Source organism: Anopheles moucheti, chromosome 2, assembly GCF_943734755.1.
Source record: "Anopheles moucheti chromosome 2, idAnoMoucSN_F20_07, whole genome shotgun sequence".
Taxonomy (NCBI): domain Eukaryota; kingdom Metazoa; phylum Arthropoda; class Insecta; order Diptera; family Culicidae; genus Anopheles; species Anopheles moucheti.
In genome coordinates, this window is record NC_069140.1 from 70,231,936 (window position 1) to 70,252,830 (window position 20,895).

At 41.7% G+C, this 20,895-nt stretch overlaps 2 protein-coding genes across 2 annotated transcripts; one reads left to right on the top strand and one right to left on the bottom strand.

Annotated features, from left to right (window-relative positions):
* Positions 1 to 606: 606 nt before the first annotated feature.
* Positions 607 to 1,535, top strand: LOC128298735 (trypsin 3A1-like). Its single transcript, XM_053034508.1, has 3 exons — positions 607 to 843; positions 910 to 1,259; positions 1,340 to 1,535. Exons 1-3 carry the CDS (start codon positions 607 to 609, stop codon positions 1,533 to 1,535), a joined length of 783 nt encoding a protein of 260 aa, XP_052890468.1.
* Positions 1,536 to 4,181: 2,646 nt separating this feature from the next.
* LOC128299884 (sodium-dependent serotonin transporter) lies at positions 4,182 to 19,473 on the bottom strand. Its single transcript, XM_053036014.1, has 7 exons — positions 18,927 to 19,473; positions 10,336 to 10,792; positions 9,824 to 10,097; positions 9,277 to 9,750; positions 6,716 to 6,916; positions 6,481 to 6,648; positions 4,182 to 4,262 (listed from the first exon to the last, which is right to left on the bottom strand). Exons 1-7 carry the CDS (start codon positions 19,471 to 19,473, stop codon positions 4,182 to 4,184), a joined length of 2,202 nt encoding a protein of 733 aa, XP_052891974.1.
* Positions 19,474 to 20,895: the final 1,422 nt, after the last annotated feature.

Sequence of the window (20,895 nt, forward strand, 5' to 3'; positions counted from 1 at the left end):
ATTTGTACCACATAAAAGAGATGTTTCCATTATTTCAACGCTGCTCCAACGAACCGTCAGAGCAAAGCACCGGGCCCATATTACACCTAGTTCGGCGTGTTCTGATATCATAAGGGAAAGTCGACATAGTCGACAATCTTGTATCGTCAAACTAGTCACTATTTTGCAACTCTCTTGTAAAAAAGTAAAAAAGTTATTAATAATTCCGATGAAAGTTTAATTTTGATTTGGATATGGTGGAAGCTTAAAAAATCTGCATTTTGCAATTTAAATCGTCAATTTGTTACACCTGATGTATTTTGCAACTTGGTACTTGCAAACGTGCTAAAACACAAGTATAGCCCGCACTGGTGCTTGTTGATCAATATTTGTGTGAAATCGAATTATGTGTGACGAATGGAAATATCAATATCAAGATCTACGCTTCTTATCCGTCAAAGTCCATTTGTTTCATGTTTTTAGGTTATATACAGTCGTATACACGTATTTCACAAGCGAGAAACGATTGAACATATTTTATATCAGTGCTATCAAACGCATCAAACATTTGAAGGAGTTTTGTTTGACTAGTGTAACCATTTTTCTTGTTTGTGCGTTTTCTGTTCGATGAAGCCAGTAATCGGTTTAGTGCTTTTGGGACTGTTCCATAGTAATGCGGACGGAAGTCAAGCAGATGGTGATCTGCGTATTGTCAATGGCTACGAATTGGACATTTCCTCTGCCAAATATGCGTTAAGTTTGTGGGTAGACGGTAATTTCCAATGTGGAGCTAGTATCATTACCCTATCCCATGCCCTGACCGCCGGTCATTGTGTGTACAACTATATTAACTATCCATCTAGGGTGGGTCGAATTTCGATTTTGGCTTTTTTGTAAAAGAATAATACGCCTGTCCTTCTATTGTTTCAGATAACATTGAACGGAGGCAGCACATCTCCCACTTTTGGAGGTTTCACCATCCCAGTGGTTGCAGTGGCCGTACATCCTAACTACAATGCAAATGCGTATGCACTTGTGTCTGATTTTGATGCAGCAGTTCTAACAGTACCTGTGAATGAGTTCGGTGGGAAGCCAAATATGGCACCGATAGAACTAGCGTTCGCAGAAACGCCAGTTGGCACAACTTGCTATGTAGTTGGATGGGGACGTACTAACTTTAACGTACCAGTTTTCGCAAACAGTTTACGTTACGCGTACATGGACATCATATCTCTAGACACTTGTGCTGCAGTATCGGCTCCTTCGACCATAACGTCTAAGTAAGTGTGCCTATTGATGAGACATTCTGAGATTCATCCCTAATTATTTACGGCTCTACTTGATTCGTTCCTGCTCACAGCATGATTTGTGCCAAATACCCCTATGGTGTGGATACTTGCAAAGGCGACAGTGGCGGTGCATTGATATGTAAGGAAAGGCTGAGTGGAATCATTTCCTTTACTAACAACGAATGTAATAGCTTTTTGCCTGCTGGATTCGCTAATGTACTTGCACCCAGCATTCGCTCCTTCATTGCAACCCAAACTGGAATCTAATAGAGTAATGAAACAGTAGAGAATAATGAAATGATTTTGGTTTTCGTGATTATAGATCAACAGCAACGGCAGATAACATACTGTTTTCAAAGCTACCTGAACTATCGCTATTCTGTCTGTATACACCGTAACACAGTAAAAGATCCTCACATCAAAAGCTTGAAGCAACTTCCAACTAGTGTGATTATACGTTTTAGTGTACGACGAATAAAAAACTACATTTAACTGTCGTACACAAAAATCTAAAATATATGTAGTAAATATTCTACCCCTAAAAACGAACCCCTAACAAAGCAAATAAAATTGAATATAACAAACCATTAACATAAAAAGAATACAAGAACATCTTACAAATGAAAAGGTTTTTTGGCACCACTTGGTGGTTTAGGTCTGAACTAGACTTGAAATTTAATATATGCATATTTATTGTTTGCCATTAAGGCTGTACAACAGGTAACTTATATAACTAAAACCCTAACAAAAGAAAACTAAAAGAGGAAACAAACTTATAGTCAGCATAAAAGGAGAAACGAGGATAAGGATAAACGGAAATGCAACAGATGGGAGGATAAATTAAAAGCACGGATCGCGCGCAGTAGGTGGTGTGACGATTGGGGATATTCAAGGGAGGACAAAAATGAATCATAGTTTATCCCCTAATTTCTACGAAACTGTCCAATGTGCAATGTGTAACTATAGATCATACTCGGATTTATATTGAAAAAAGGAGCATGTACGACTCGCGAAGACAAATTCTGTGTTGCAGGTTGCAAATCATCGGAGGAAACTTTTTTTTTTTTGTAATGAAATTTGATGAATAATTTTATAATTTTTCGGATTTAATTAAAACCATGAGTGCTTTTCGTTTAACTTATGAAAGCAAAATAAACATCAAAGAACTTTATTGTCCATGTTGCTATGTTCTGTTCAAAATACGAGATTTGCATACCGTCCTTTCACTCTTTTACACTTGTTAACAAATCTCTAACAAATCTTTAAACAAAATGCCCAACTTGCCACTTACACTGTACACGCCATTTGGGAGGACGAATTCACGTCCCAGAGTTCCTTCAAATAAACCGAGCAGCAAATGGCTGTATTGCTGCTCGATTTGTATTGTCCTACCAGTTTTTTTTTATTCAATATTCTCTATTTTGATTGTGAGATTTAGAGAATTAAAAACACTGCTTTCACAGGCGTAGCAGAAAGGCAAGAAAAGGATGTGTTCAAATAGCTTTTTTAACGTATGGTGTATGGTGTCGAACATATTCGATGATTCGTCATCGATGATAATAATACCTCAAGATCGTACCTTGAGGATGCGTTGTACAGGTTGGTACGGGGTTTGTGGTCGTTGCTCGTGATGGGTTTTTGGCTTCCATCAGGTAATACATAACTAGCATACCTATTAGCCTACGATTAGATTCCATAAAAATAGTTCTACTATGCAACATTCAGCAACATTTTGTGTTTACTCTGCACATGGTATAATATAGCTAACACTGTATATAAATTCTAGTATATGTAGATATAAATATCCGTTTAAATACTTTCTTCCAATTAGTCTATTAAATGCATCGATCGCTAGAAATATGTAAAACTTTATAAAAGCGTCTAACAACTTACACTCTGTCCGTTAGCCGTACATGATTCATCTTGTATGTTTTTAGAGTGCAAGAGGGTATCTACCTGGCATTAGGATCTATTTCAAACAATTCGAAGTACTTAACGATCATCCTGCCACTGTGCCTTCTCTTTGCGCTCCACTCATTCTGCCAATGCAACTCGAATTCCTTTCGACAGCAATGTATTTTTGTTTTGTTGTTTCAACAAGTCATGGAAAGGAACGAACTGATAGTAGAAATCCTGAGTAAAAATAAATCTTACAACAAGCTCTATAGTTATGTTCTACCACACACAAGCACAATTCCTTCCAGTTTACTATCTACCTGCCGAATGGATGAAAGTAGATCTTTAACAGGTGCCAAACATTGCATATTAGCGCAAGAAAGAATGCAGCACTGTACATCCGGAGATGGCTGTAGCTACGGATGGCTGCTATCTTCTTTCGCACGATTTGACGTGATACCTCACAGAACTGGACCAGATCTACACCAACCATTCGGTGGCCAACGGAAATGTCAACTTTCCCCGAAACGTGTTCGTCGCGGCATAGCACGGAATGGCCTGGGATAGCTTAAGGCCGAAAGGATAGCAACCAGTAGGGGTTGTGCGCGTATCCTCCAGCAGCAGCACGGCCGACGCAACCGGGATCGCCCCACAGATGGAGCCGGTTTCATCTCCACGCACGCGAAAACTATCATATTGACCAATGGCTTCAGGAACACAGACGCATCGTCCTTTCCTACCAAGACTACATCTATTGCTACCAACATGATTGCTACCGCTACTGTTGTTGCTGTTGCTAGTGCAGCTGCTGTTACTACTACAGTTGCTGATGCTTCTTCTACAGCCTCCGCTTCGTTCGCGATTACAACGGTGAGCGCTACTACTTCTACTACTACGACAACGACGATCATGATTAGCGACGGTAATGGTGACGTTTGGGGAACAGCAGGAGTTCGTTGGTGAATCGAGGCGCACGAAGATACCGCGCCGCATGCAGCTTTCTTCCGCGCAATCATGTCAGACGGCGGTGCCCGTATACAGCTGGCCGGGGATAGCCGTCGGTATCAACGGTTCTGGTTTGAAGGTGCGTCTCAAGCGCTGCAAGAAATTAAAAAAATGTGTATCATAATCAAATATTCGAACATTAATACGAAGCGGAAAATTTCGTTATTATTATTATTGTGATTATTGTTTATTAATCGTCCACCGAATACGGCCTAACGAGACAATACAAAGATGACATATTTTTAACATTTATATGAGACGCATAACATTTCTATAAACGAGGACATAGACATGTTAAAAGCGAATTTATTCGAGTTATTATCATTCAAAGTACAGATCATGGCTTTTTGAAGAGCATTATGGCCGTATTGTCTCGGTGTTGTCAGGCAAAATTCACCTAGCAAATAAGAATCGTTTCCTAAAAGTATTCCTGCTATAAAAATAACCTGATGTGTTTGCCGCCGATGCTCCAGTGTTTCCAGGCCTAATAGACACAGTTCCGGAAGATAGGTGCAATCATAACAGTCGGAACTGTTTTTAACCACCTGGAATCGTCCGGAACTAGCGTAATCGTTCGGAACCGTCCGGAATCGGAATCGGATTCACCCGGAACCGTCAGAATCATTAGGAACTGTCGGAATCGGGTAATGGTGGGAAGGAGAGGGAGTGGCGGAGGAAGAAAGGGGAAGGGTTAGTCGGTCATTTCAACTCGTTCGGTCAGTCAGTACCAAGTCCAGTCAGTATGATATAGTCTATAAAGATCTATTGGTCAGTACAAATTAGAGCTTTACCGTCAGTCCACGCCAGTCCATTTAATTTTTTTTAAATTTTGTATGGCTTTGTGGATTTTGGACAGCCCGTGGACGTCCGTTGGTGCCCAGCCTATGGGTTGACCATGATTTCGACGATGTTCTATATGATGTTTCCGACATTTTCAATGGTTCCGGACGGTTCAGCCGTTATCAACGTTTCTAGACGATTTCAACGGTTCCGGATGATTCCAGACAGTTCCAAAGGATTCCGACGGTTCCATACGAAGCCGAGGATTCCAGACGATTCCGACGGTTTCGAACGGTTCCAAAAGGTTCCAAGCGGAACTCGCTTTTCTTTTTTTCCGGAATCGGAATCGGATTCACACTAGCCGGAACAGGATCTGCACCGTAGGTGCGCTCCACAGAACCCATCACTAGTTGACACCGCACATTATGGGATGGTAACGAAGATCTGTCACTCAATCGTAGCTTGCATATAGCGCACCGAGTCAATTTTCGTTGGACCGCTTCAAGACTATTTATCCACTCGCTTGTATATGGACACCACACCATTGAAAAATACTCGGATAACGATCGAACTAAAGAGCAATACAAAGCTTTTAAACACGCAAGGTCGTTAAAGTCTCTAGTCGGTTTAAATATTAATCCTAACGTTCTGTTGACGCGTAGATAACGTTATCTTAGTGAAGTTCGAGCGTAATTTTTTGGGCAAATAGAACACCGAAGTCTCGCATTTGAAGGATTCTAGATATAAATTCACCGACTATGAGGTAGTTGTTGATGCCTACAAAAAGGCGTGGGGTATGGTTTCGTATTTGGATTTTGAGAAGCCTACTCTTTGGAATTTTCGCAATAGAATATTATGTGATATGCTATCGAAGGCAACCTTCAAGTCAGTGTAGATACAATCCACTTGTCCATATATTTCACACACTCTGGTACAAATTAATTAATTAAACAATACTATTATTTAATTCTAGAGTTTGTTTATAAAAACTTCTTTCAAGTTTCAAACTTCGCAGGTTAAGGTGCTTTATAACATCAAATACTTCAAACCACATAGATTAGGACTGTTAAAACTAGTGATACCATAATTTTAAGTGTAATATACTTAAAATGTCATCTACATCAGTGTTCTCCAACGTTTTAAGTACCGCGGGTCACTTTAGTACCACACATGTTTATCGCGGCCTACATATGCAGGCTATCAGCTGGGGCTGCCAATAAAACATGGCCAAAGATTGACGAAAGCATCAAAATGTGTGTGGTAAATTAAAACCATCAAATCAATTCGCTTGGCATGGCGTTTAAAGTGATAACGACCGGTGATAAAGTGACAATGACCAAACATTTTCTTTCGCGGACCACCTCTTACTTGTGCCACGGACCACTAGTGGTCCACGGATCATAGGTTGGAGACCACTGATCGAGATAAGTCTTCCGTTTTGTTAGATCATTATGCTAAGCGGTAACATCTTGTCTAAGCAATAAGATAAACCTTTTAAATAATCTGGTATTTACATCTTATTATTACTTACATCTTCACAGTTGCCGGGACTTTTCAAAAATTTATAGATCACATAAGTTGGGATGCACAAGACCGATGATAGTGTTAATGCCCAACCGGCAGCCACACTCCACTCGGGATATTCATACTCCTCGCCAAGCATTTCCTCGTACCCGAGCAGCGAAAATATCAGTATGCACTGTAATCGAAGGGATTTCCATTGCAGTAAAACATAACAAAAGTGAAAGCGAACAATAGATACTTACGAATAAAAATGTTGGACTGATGTACTTCCAGCAGATGCGCCAGAACAGTGACGGTTTCTTACCCAACATCTGCTCGATGTCGGCGGAAAAGTTCTCCACACCGTAGAACCAAAAGACGCCGGCCGCTTCCACAAACACTACGAACAGTATCGCCAGTCCGGGCCCGTACACGTTCAGAAAGTTTACCAAGTACACGCCACCCTGAAAAACATTTCGAAAAATTAATTGAAATCTTTTATAAAAAAAAAACATTTGCATGTTTAATAACATTATAAACATTAATTGGTCAAAGATTACTAGAAGCATTCAAAGGATCATAAATTGTGTTTCTAACTCGTCGAAAGTCTTGCTGTGCTCGCACAGTTAGTGAATTGTGGGGATTAAATGTAGCCAACCGAACGGCCCATACCGGAAAGATACATATCTAGTGCAATGACATGGAAAAGGTTATCCTTCCGCACGCTTTGACGCGTGCATCTAGGACACATGCCCACCAACGAAGGTGCAAGAGAGGCACGAGAAGCAACTGTTGCGAGATAAATCGTGTCCATCCAACACAAGCGATACCTAACCGCAAGAGGTTCAACAGAACGGTTTAAACGGTGCTCCATTGGCTCATGCATAAAAACATGTCCATCTCCCACCCGCCGGAGGATGCTTCCTCCCATCACGATGCTGTCGGCACGTATCGTAAGTGATTGAATTAACTCCGGAACATTATTTATCACTTGCCGACCATTGGTGTGCCGTGTGCAAATGGCCTGGTGCGGAAGAGCAGGTTTACTTATCAATTCAAATGTTGTGAGAATGCCGGCCCATAGCGATAGAGTGTTTTCCATGGTCATAGCCCGGCACTTCCTATACCATCCACTACGGTTGAAACAGTTCTAGGAATCTAGGCCAGGAAAACAGTTAGAATGGTACAACCGGGCCATCAAATTGACTTTTATTTGTCTTTCGTTTTCTTCCACCATTGGGTCATTATCTGTGCAACAACCTGCGGGAAAACGAACAAATCCTTCTATCAATGCCAACCCATCCACTTACACCATAGACTCGGTGGCATCCTGCGCTTTGCGGAGTCCTTCGAGAGGCTTTTCTTTCGCCATCGATGCTCTACGTTCAATTGAACTCTGAGTGAAAAGTCCTCCTTTCTTTCTACAGTCTATCACTTTTATCTTCCCGCTGTTTCAAGAAACGATTGAAAGGTTTCGTACTTGTTATTTCTAACTCGACTGCTGGCAATCAGCTTTTGATGTGCACCACAAAAGCCCATTTTTCGCCATCTTGTTGATCTTGGCTCACGTCGAACTGTGATGCGGCTACAAATGGATTTTTATTTCCTTTGCTTGATTCTGTTTATCAACGCTGTATATTCTATGGCCATTTGACCATCGGCACTGCGTAAGACGGTAATTAATTGAAGGCTCAGTGATTTGAATGGAGTTGCGAAGAATGGAACAATTGATTGCGTGAATAAAATAGATGCCTCTTGAAGGTGAGGAGACTTAAATGATGGAAATAACTGAACCCAAAATCATATATTTAATATTATCCACTTCTTTATTGGCACAACCTCAAGAGGGTCTGATGCCTACCATTTTTTGGCTTACTAAACTTATTTTACAAAGTAGCCTGATAGTCAGTCCTTGTTGCGGAGAATTGACCGGATGGGATTTTGGTCTAGTATTGTCGTGTAAAAAACGCAAACCATACACCACCCTTTGCTGTTTTGTTTTTGTAAGTGTACTAATACATAAGTATTGTTTATTAATTGTGGAGAAAAAATGTGGAAAAAATGACATTGGAACATTACCAAGTAGAAAAGTCTCTATTCAGGCGTAACACGACCTGTTGAAGCCCTGCTGGATAACAATTTTACAATTTAACTACCAGTTGGTGATATCGCCTAGTTTTCGAGTACAAACCAAGTATTAGAAAAATGGATTGAAGATTATTCTTAATAACTAAGTGGTTAACATTACACCAAGTATAACACCCAGTAACACCAGGTACAACACAAATTGATTTCCTTATCGATTGTTGCTAAATAAATCTGTCGAAATCAGACAAGCTGTGAAACAAATGGTTAGAAAAGATATCCGGAGAGGATTCACGACTCCACATCTACAACGAAGTCGAAATATAGGATTCAACACTGAACTAAGGTTAACACTCTGAAGTAAACATCAGAGTCCAATCTTTTCCGAACCAATCTCCCATACAGTACTAGTTTTAAGAAATAGTTATGCTAGGCATGGGGAGCAGTGGTGAGCATCCGACACCCTGATCTCGTCTTGGACAACTGGACTTCAGACCATCAGCTTGTTTCCTGATGCTCAAGGAATGTCACCCAACATGGTACCGTGGGGAAGGCAGTCAACAGGAGCAACTTCTAGATGTCGAGCTAGCAGTTATCTCTCGTTGAGCAGCCACAGCAGATCGCAACATAATGTTTATATAATAAATAGACAGTCATTAGTGTTCATAAATGCATTGTTCCAAAGTTTTAAAAGCTTGTCGGAATTGCGAAAACTAACAATTTATAATCATATACTCACGTATGTCATAGTGGGAAGCGCGCAGATGTAGATCAGTCCAAGCAAGATCAACACAAACAGCTCTCGACGACGTCCGATCGTACGCGGATATTCATCGCAAAGTGCCGTAATCATCGCCTCCAGTCCACCGAACGTCGAGTCTAGGCCGAGTGTGATCAGCATCAGGAAGAAGATGATCGACCAAAACACCGAACCCTTCATCATGGCAATCGCTTCCGGATAGACGATAAACACCAAGCCCGGACCCTCCAGGCCAACCTCCTCGATCGATTTGTTCTGCACCTGCGCCATATAGCCGAGCACGGAAAATATGACGAACCCAGCCAGGAAGCTGGTGAGACAGTTGATGCTACTCGTTAGCAGCGCGTCTCGATAGCAGTTGTTGTTAAACTTGTTGTAGCTCGAGAGGGCCAACAGTGTACCGAAACCGGGTCCAAGGGAGAAGAAGATCTGTGAGGCAGCATCGATCCAAACCTGCAGATTGGTGTGAGATTTGAAAAGAAGCACCTAGCTACAATAGACCGTTGTACTACGGGAGTGTACTTACACGAGAGTTGTTGAGCTTATCCCACTGGGGCGTTAGATAGTAGCGAATACCTTCGGCGGCACCAGGAAGCGTTACACCACGGGCCAACAGAATGAGCAGTACGACGTACGGTGCGAGTGCCGTCACCCATACCACCTTCCCGGCACTACGAACCCCTTTCCAGAGCGAGAAGTATACCAGCACGAACACACCGAAGACGCAGAGCGCGAGCGAAGGTTTGACCGGTCCCATAAAGTCCAGTCCGTTCGATTTGTACTGCTCCAATACCTGCCGTCTGCGGAGAAAAAGTGTCGGAAGAAGATAATGTGGCTACACTTTTAAATACGTCACCATCGAATTCGTTCTCGTAGTACAAGCAACAATAAGGCGGATGTCGCATTAATCTCAAAGCAAGAAACTTATTTTCCTACCTAGTTTTAATACTCATATAGCAGCCACGGTGTGAATTTCTATCATACATTTTATGGCCTTTCCAATCGTAAACTTGCCTATTTTGTCCGGTAGTTACTTACTCAAAAAATTCCCTCGCCGGACTGGACAGGGCAGGCCCATTGCTGACAACTCCTGCCACGGTCGCCATGGTGCTGGTGGTCAGATTGGACAGCATCGTTGGCAGTGTGCTGGACAGCAGGTGTTGCTCATGCGGATAGTACTGGGGATGCATGGTGGCCATTGTCGAGTTGCCCAGTGCAGACGCAACCAGTGTCACACCGGCTGACGCTGCATTCGTGGTCATCGATGACATGAGCGTAGTCGTCACCGTCGGTGCGGCCGTGGTAGTGGAGGCGAGCGTTGCATTGACCCGCCCGGTGACCGGTGAACAGTTCTCCGTGTTCCACGGATTGCCACACTTGGTCCAGGGCAGTTCGGAGCTGAACGAGGCGAACAAATAGTACACGGCCCAACCGATGATGGTGTTGTAGTACATGCCCATGTAGATATCGATCAGGCAGATTGCGTACCCGACACCTGTTTGGCGGGAAAAGGGGAAATAACGAACCCATCGATTAAGTATGGCACAAACACGGAAGGCAAGGACTGATCCAACAGAATCGTAAACTTGCATCCCAACGGCAAAAGGATGATATTTTAAAATATATTACTACATCCGATTGAGTTATCGGTCAGTGACGCATAAAATCGGATAGCATCGGTGGCAGGTGATTTACGATGGTAAGCGTCCGTCCGATTTATTGTACACCCTCGCCGGTAAGTGAACAGCTACGTTGGACAACCGGGGACGGTTTCGGAGCCGACGAAAACGTGTTACCGTGCCATTAAAGTCGGTTACCCACAAGCCGGTGTTGACCTAGCCGGGAGGCACACAGAGCGCGCGGGAACTGAATCATGTGCACCCTGAGGAGTCATTTACGGAGGCGAATTATTTCCCAATCAGAAACATCGATACGGATGGTAGCCCTGATTTTATGTTCCTCTGTACGCCACATTCCGGATTTGGGTCATTACAGTCAGAGTTTGGACTGGACATCAATTTTGTCAAATTTGTTGAAGCCTTAATAAACGCCAATTTACTGACACATAAAATTTTGTACAGATAATCTTGGGTCCAAAACAGCCTTAAAGACGATAAGCGACATCCAACTCAATTAGCACTTGGGCAATTGTAATCAATTATCAGAAAAAATATAAAATTCTGAAAAAGGCTTTTCGGGTTTAAAGCTTATAATTTAAAGTCCCATATAAAAGGGGATATAGAGCCTAAGATATAGCGGGTCTCATGAAACTTATCGTACCGTCCGGTTACGAAGTACCATCGAAAACGTCACTAACCCACGGACTTACTTCGCTCACCGCAAACAAGAAGATACGAAAACACAAAATTCAATCCGGATGGGGTTTTTTTTCCAATTCCCAGATCAGAATGTGCCGCGTATTGTCCGGAACAGTATTTACGAGTGTGCACAATGGATTTAATTCTCCTCACCAATCCACACAAGCACACGCTTTATCTACTTCATTCTTACATCTCCCTACACGATTCCTGCCCACATTTCGTTTGCGGTTCGGGTATGTTCTAGTTCGCCGTATAGTGTTCTTAGTCAACGGTAAACACTTACGACTTTTCGAGTGTCGTTCGTCCTTCTTTCTAGGGCAAAGTAAACCCCTTCTGGTGGCGTAAAGTTTTTGTCCCTGCTGCTGCTACGGTTTGATTCTTATTCACACTGTATCTTTTCACATTTACCGCCTTTCTAAACCACCCGAGTTTTCGCCCGAGTGGGATTTTCCTGTGCGTCGCAACGGTACGACTATTCTACTACTGCCAGGCGGTTTACAACCGGTGGTTAGGCACTTGTTGCTTGTCGGTCGGTTGCGATAGTGGGGTCCCACCGGTGAATCGAAATGCAACGATTCAACAAGTTATCCGGTCATGTTTTTTTTAGTTCGATTGTTCAAGACGAGCCTACCGCCATGGAAGTAGACCTGCAGTGGAATACTAGATACAAAATCAAAGTCATCGTCCCACATTGGGCGCCTTCCGAAGTGTCTTGCGTTGACAAAATGTTAATGGAGCGGAATGGAAAGCTTCTGTTATTGTTTATGTAGTCGATGGTAATCACAAAATGGACTGACCTGCCACTCGCCGCTCAGTCCCGGTCCTCTTGAGACCGGAATGGTACAATTCAACCGACGATTCTACGCTCTTCCCTTCATTCGATCAATACTAGTCTCGGACAATTAATCAGAACCGAGTACGGACACGGTTTTTTTTATTAGCCAACTTTCTAGCTTCCTTTAGAATTCCGAGGCTTACGGGTGAATTAATTGCTCGTAACAACTCGTAAAACAAACGCCCTACTTTAAGCTGCATGACGAAGGAAAACTTGGGAAGTGTAGAAACAAACAAAAAAAACTCTCACACACACATACTAATTCACGGACACACCCTCGCTGGAAGTAATCCTTTGCAGTGCCAGTCTAGTCCGCCCGGAAGTCGGTGACCATGGTGGAAATTAATTTGCAAACTCACAACCCGCATGAACATTAGCCATTCTCAACCCGGTTTTGTCATTCCCGGTGTGTAAGTTCATAATTTATGAAAGTCTGATTTCAACCAATCCAACAATTTCCCCACGCGAAAGCTCAACCATCATCGCCATCGTGGACATGGACTGAACCGACGACACTGGCAAGCACGCCTTGTTCGCCCTGCCGAAGTCGATAAAATAGGCATTGTTGGTGACGTTATCGCTAGAACCGTTCGTTACCAACATCGTTTTTACGCACGGTCATAGGGGCACTTTTAGGATAGACACTGATTTCTGTAAACGAGCAAAATGTCACTTGTTGTCTCGCTACTTCCTTCGAAGTGGACATGCTTTACTCGTTTTCTTCTTTAACACCAGCTTAAAGATGTTTGAAATTAATTTTCAACACATCTAGCTGTATCCTTATTATACGTGCGATAAGCTTATTTCGTACGGTTGGAGCTTTTTAACGTCGTGTAGCATGACGAATATCTTCCCTTTACGCCAGACAAGAACTCGATTGTGCAAGCGCCTAAGAAGCACTCGTCATCGGACGTTGATTTTCGAGTAGCTGCTCATCAACCCGGGAGGATGTCTAAATTTCACACATCCGGCCCAGAAGCGCATGGAACGCATGAAAGGGTGGCAAAATTTAATCTAATTCCTGCCAACTCTCAATCTCCGCAATCAATACCATACCACCGGTAAGGTGCAGGAGGTGCAGGCGCGCGGCCGACTGTTACGGGGTGCGTCCGAAGATGTAGCCCGACTCGGCAGTGGGCTTGTTTGGCTCCGGCCCGCTCGAAGTATAAATGGATGCTAAATTGTCTATTCAGAAAACAATTTCAAATTATTATCCATTTTTAAGGCTACATCTAGGCTACATGGACTTTGGATCCTATCCGCGAGATAGGATCGCACAGTAAGACGATGGGATGCTGATCACTGGGGGCAAGGGTAGTGTAAAGTTTGTCTGCACTTGAACTTGTTTCGTGGTTTGTGCAAGAAATTGCTATCGTAGTTTAATTTAGAACAAAATATTCAAGACACAACCAGAAAACCACGACAATCAAGGTGTATCGTTAGCTTGCTATTCTCTCCAGTTTAATGCATAAACAAATGTACGATTTACAAGTTTTAAACATATCTACAAGTAGAATTGTTCAAATTACCACCAAAAACTGCATTGTGTTCTGCAATCTACCTATCTAATTTATATCTAATTGAATATACTGCAATATTACACGATTATCTTGTTTGATCGCTTCGTCGTGTTATTCAGGCTATTAGAATTATGTTATTCGATTAAGGTTCTTAATTCATAAATCTTGTGATATAATTTAATATTATTTGATTAATTACAAAAACCTTGTTTAATAACCTTGCAATCGAACCTTTTATTTAATTTTTAATTTTTATTTATCGAACGATCCTGCAACGGAACAACCAAGTCCAAGTTCCCTAGAATATGGCATATGAGCAGAAGTCAAAAACCAATTCAAATTTCATTCGTTCACCATCTAATCAGATGTTCGTTGGGGTCTAGGACTACAATAGACTAATATTTCATATGGTAATATGGAGGCGAATAAATTACACACAGATTCATTTGTCATTAGGAAATATCTGCTCCAAAGTGCATGCAATCTTAGACCAAGATCTTTAGGTGGATCAAGATCATCAAACATCTGTAGGTGGAATTTCGAAAATGTCACCCAGATCTAGAAGTAGGTTGATGACATAGTCGTTGTGCGGATTGTCCTATTCATCAACTTAATTTCTGGGGTAAACCTATTCTACCGTTTTTGATGCATAACTATTAGACATTTATTCACGCTCTAAAAATGTTAAAGCATATTGTTTGTAGTCAAAGTTACTTACGGCAAAAAGTACTTAGCGTTTTAAGTGTTTTTGATTGATGGTCACTTTACAAACTGTTACAGCCTGACGTTGCAGCCGAGACCACAGCTTACGCTCGATTTCGTCTGGGAACTGACAGCATCGGATGCGTAGCGGATATAGCCGTCTTTGTCTCTAGCTGTGGTGTAGTTCTCTCCCTACTTGTTAATTACGTCCTGTGATATAGCGAGAGACGACTCGGATCCTGATCGGCAGGCTACACGGACGTGGCTCTAGCGCGCGGCACGATCGCTAATCGTTGTGTTCGTTTGATACGTGTTTTATGTATGGAGTTGTTTTAAGTGTTAAATAAATAAGATAATAAGATTTAACTTCAAAAATACAAAACAAACAATCCTGGATTGTGTTTTCGGAGTCCGTACAACAACATTTGCTACATATGTAAAAGTCACACATCGACTACGGTAGAATTGTTTAACTCCAAAAATCAATACGATGGAAATAAAGCGTACCAGTCACAATGACAGATCCGGTAGTTCTAATGTTAAGTAACTGTTATGGACCACCCTATACCGCATCGGTGGATCCGACACGGTAACTCACCGCTGACAGGCAAGTGTTGGCGGTTGATGTGTATGTGAGCGATTAGTATGAACGTTTCGAATGGCGGGAGTGCGATCATGTAACGTGTAACGTTTTGTTAAGTTAATATAGTCGATAATAAGTGTTGTAATCTGGGTGACGTGTCGTTTTTTATTTGATGTATGTACGGTGTCCTCCCATTCCCGAGAAAGAAACATAAAAGGAACCTTCAATGAAAAAAACACTTAAAATGCTTGATCGTTCTAGTGTTAAGAAGCTTGCCGATTTACTTATTGGTGATCGTATATTTGAAGACTTTCAACATTTTTTAAATAAAGTAAATCTGATCTGGCTAAATTTATATCAAACTTTCACTGTTCCAATATCAGAGAACAGATGTGAGGCATAACCACTGTTCTATCCTAAGACTGCGAAACAGTACAAATGTTAATCCTGTATAGTCTGACGGATTATGGAAAGCTACTTAAATGATCAGCTTTATTAATGGTACAACAGCACCAATAACTCAACCTACTGGTCCTCCATAGGGTACGGAGACTATATACGGATACGGAGATATATACCCGGAAAACGGTTTCGCACATATTCTGAAGTAGGACTAGAGTGGTAAAGTATTTGTTGTGCCTAAACAAGTGAATAAGTTAAAGATGATGTGCATAATGTCTACTACACTATCAACGAGAAATATTTTTTCTTGAGCTATTGTTGATATTGTTCTAATAAAATTGCTATATATAATCCAACGACCTTGATCGGCTATAGTAAATTATCTCACCGGTAAATTGTTCGCGTTGTTTCAATTTTTATAATGTGTTTAATATTTACAAACCGCTTTGTTGTGGCATACTTGCCACCGAGACCCGATAACTACAATAAACGTGAATACACTCTCAGTTACACTGCTTCTCAACTTCTTAATATTTATCACAATACCTTGAGATAACCAATCAAACATTCAATTTCTCAACTATTAACCACGGCAATAAAATCCTTTGTGCAAGAAGCAAGAAACACTCTCAACAGGTAGCATGCCCGACATAGATAAAAAGCGTAAGTTTGCTGCTAAAACAATTCACATCTCGAAGCACCGCTGTTAAGCGTTCCAATCCAATTCCTTCAATCGGAGCTACCCTCGCACTGGAGCTTCGCATCGGGGATTAAAAAAAGGACCATGTTTAAGTCCCACCAACCGCGCGAACAACCGTACGAAGGAGATGAAGTAACGGAAGAAAAAAAACACACCTCAACCAATAATCGTTAGCACTTGTCAAGTTGTTGTACCGTGCGTTTGCTACCGATATTCGTTTCGCTTTTTTACCATTTCAAATTACTTTCAGCGAATGTTTATGGACGTGTTTTATTGCCTAGCTGCCGTGACGGTGTAACGTACACGGGACCGATTTTCTTCACTGGCGCTGGCCATGCTTGCGTTTGCTGTAAATGGTGAGTACTATCCGCACACAGTTTTCCTACGATGGGGAAATAAAATCTTGCATGTTCAAATGCCGGATTAAGTAAAAAATAAGTACGTGCTTGTAGTGAACCGTAGTACACGGATGGGAGAAAACTATCTACTATACTTTGGAGACTAACCCTGCTACCTCTTTACTAATCGATAGAGAATCAAATAATCGCGTGAATGTGCAGAAGCGGTAGTGCAGCTCAGCGGATCGTGTAAACAGAGAACAGAACGTGTAACATTTTTGTGAAACATAAATGTTATTTTTATTTGAATCTCGCGTTGCTACGAATTGCCTACTTCATAACACAAAAATGGAACATTTCACACCATTTCTCTTTACAAGTGGTTTTTCACATTTACTAACTGTTAGATCGATATTTTGTTCATAAACCCTCGCGCAAATCAGAGATAATCCGGTATCACAGCATAGCGCTTTCGTTTGCTATCCGCGAATCATCCTTCTGAAGCAGCATCGACCGCACAGAAGCGCACATGTAAAAATGTACCAATCGACGGATATGTGGTTGCTCAAGCCTTTCAAAGCTGAAAAGGTAAATCTTACCTCCCACATCCTGCGGCAAATGTTCAACGGAACGTGGTGTGAGTGGAATACTAAGGTTGATGGGCAACGCGCAATTGATTTGTTGATTTATTAGACCCATGCTAAAGAGGTGCAATAATCTAGAACAACACCAAATCAAAAATAGACGTTTTTTTTCTAATTCATTGGACTGCATTGCTGTGTGGAAATGTTTTAAATTCCACCCACAGCAGAAAGATTCCCAAAGCAAATATTACATGCAATCGAAGAATTGAAATCTCGATAGACCTTCGGCGCGGATAAAGCGAGGGAAATCATCTAAATGATGGCATGGTTCTCATCCTCGCGCATTTCCCGTGTGTCGGGAACGGTCGGGGACGACGGGTGGGAATTTTCTTGATTTTACTCCATTATTTTTTTTTTTGGTTCCTATCCTGCCTTCCTTCCTGCATTACGATCCGCTTAGCGCAAACGGAAGAGCAATTGTAACCATTATACCGTAGGCACGTGCATTTGTGTCTGCGTGCCACAGAACATGCGTCGTGTGTTAATGTTCGCCGACTTACTTCCTTTGGTGCGGTAGGCGACGGTGTTTCTATTCACTTCCTTTAACAAATCAACCCAACTTGCCTGATTTGTCTACGGTGCTTGATTGCTCGCATAATATCCGATAGCGATCTACCTATAACTCTCATCCTCTTTTTGACACAGCAAAAAAAAACATGTGAAACTGTAAGGCCCAGGGTAGCAGGTTTGACTGATCGATCCAATGGAACGTTGAAATGTCACGTACGGTTTTTGCGGACAGCGAGTGTCCTTGCTGTTACGCTGTCATATCTTCCTCAACGGACAGTCAAACCGCTCCGATAAAAGAGGGTAAATACTAAACAACCCGTCGCTCAAAAAACAAATGTCCTTAAGAAAACCCAATTTGTATAGAGCATCTTTTATTCTGAATTATTTGTACACTTTCTTCCACGAAGGATCGAGGGAAAGAGTGGACAAATCATGAAACTTGAAATGCAAAAGTCTCTCAATCCGATTGGGTTAATTAGTGAAATGGCAATATCATTAACTTTAGATGATTTTTTTTGACAAACTTTTGTTCGAATTGATTCCTTTCTTCTAAGAAAACAATTCCTTACTCATTATTAAAATCGACATTGTTTACTGAAATGTGTTTTAAATCTCAAATATTCAACGTTCAAAAGAATTAAAAAAGATATATTGATACTGAATTGCATACTTCAAGGCAAAAGTTACTACACCCTTTTGATACGGTGTGTAACATAACTATACGGTTGTTAATTTTTCGATATTGAATAATAAACTTAAAAAAGTAAAAGCAATGAAGTTTAAAACTTAAAGGTACAGATAAACAAAAAAACATTTAAATAAATACACATTTCAATAAATAAAACTGTCATATTAACAAAATTAAATTATAAAATAGGCTACTTAGATGGCAGCAGGAAGAAAAATAAAATCCACAGATCGTAAAGAAATTTGATTTTCCATTGTATTTCACAAAAAAATATTTTCCAAAGAGTTTTTCTTCATTACATACAATGACTTGTTTGTTTCGTTATCGACTCAATGACTTGTCCTTATGGTGTCTTAATTTAATTAAAACGCACAATTTCTACTCACCTTTCAGCGCCGGACAGATGCGTTTCCAGATGGAGAGGCAACCGCACCGATGAAACTGTCCCAAGGCAAGTTCCATGTAGAACAGTGGTAATCCTCCAAACAGCAGCATAATACAGTACGGAATGAGAAATGCACCACCCCCGTTCTGGTAGCAGATGTAGGGAAAGCGCCACACATTGCCCAAATCTACCGCAAATCCAATCACGGCCAGCAAGAACTCCGCCTTTTGGCTCCAGGTTTCACGGCGCCGTTCACCCGTTAACGCCACTACAAGGTTGCGTTCCTTGCTTTGGAGAATCTGTGCTGTCTCCGTAGTGGCCGGGTGCGTTGTCTTGGTCGGGGCCGAATTTCCATTGGAGGCTGGCTCCTTCGGGCTAGCAACGGCCTGGCCTGCCGTGTCGGATGAATCGGGCGGCTCATCGCGTCCACCATCGCCGGACGTTCCATTGGTGCCGGGTGCCGTATGCCACGAGTCGCGCTTTTTGGCTCCACGTGAACCGGAACCACCCGAACCGGAGGAATTGGTCGTCCCCGGCTCGGTTCCCATCGTGCCGTGCTGGTACTTTCTTTCCGCGCTTCAATTCCGTTCGATGATTTCTGGTGGTGGCTGGTTGTCGCGTTGAAGGTTACAATGGGCTTATAATGCTCTCCAAACCGTTCTACGGTCCGAGATGTCCCGGAGCGCTCTTTAACAAATCAATTTGTAAGTCTTCCCAAAGAACGCTAGAACACGGTCGCAAACGAGCCCGTAACCGCTTCCGTCTCCGATCGATTAAACCACCAACTTATCATCTTCGCTTCTGAGAAGGTACGGGTTTGTGGTTGAGCTTTTGAGCGGATCCCTTTTTGGTCGGGACCGTCCACAAAGGACGCAAACAAAGCCGCACGTCTGGTGGATGGAGAAGTTTTCTTCACTAATTATTACTTCCAAAGGTGGGCATTATGCGGCTGCTGCTTCTTCTCACACTATAAAGAAAAAAAAGGTGGATTGCTATTTAAAAAAGCATTCTGATGACCGCAATACAGAACGAAGGGACTTTTTAACGAAATAGCTAAAACAAACCCAAAAAAAAACACACACACAGGACATTTGTTCCTGCAAGTGGGTTCAAAAACATTCGCGAACTTCTTATGATTGTTAGGAATGTTTTTTTTTCCTGCCCTGACTTTTCACATTCCAAAGCCTACTTTTATCAACCGCAAAGGCCGGAACGAGCGATGCGATGTTTCAAGCGGACAGCGAGCGCACAACAATAAAACGAAGAATACTCGCCACAAACAGCCCGATGAACGCAAACGGTAACATTTCCGGTTACGATACGCTTTTTTGCGGTGAGTATCGGGGAAAAAAAGGTAAACATAAATTGTATGCAAGAGTAATAGGGGGAAAAGCGGTGGAGTAAATAGGTAAAATGATGCGGAAAAAGAGCATTCATTTGGCTGTAAAATTGCTTGAAGATGTCGGTTTTTTGTGGACTGTCTGCTGTTTTTATTTTTTTGTTTCACTCAAGATGAATATTTTCTAATCGATACTCAATTTTCAATGTCCTAATAAGTGGCCGAATTAGAAAACTTATGCTATTTAAGCAAACAATAACAATTTATTCAAAATGCAAACAGTCTTGATTAACGCAAAACCACAAACTGATTGTAAATAATAATTCAATTAACTAGAGCAAACTTTAATTATAGTCTCGAGCACCTTGTTTATCTATTGCCATAATAGAACATTGATTTTGATGAAACTTCCAAAGGAACTTTTCCTTCATGGAGACGCCTGGTGTTTCACAGATAAACATCATTTTCCCTACCCAAAAAAAAACAACAACCTCCCGAACATCTTGCTCAATGCGAGGCAAAGAACCAATAGCAATCTAACCTTTACCTTTGTGAAAGTTTCCAAACAACGATAAGAATCGTTCCGCGTAATGGAAACATTTAGTGATTCGGGGTAATAACTTCAGCACCG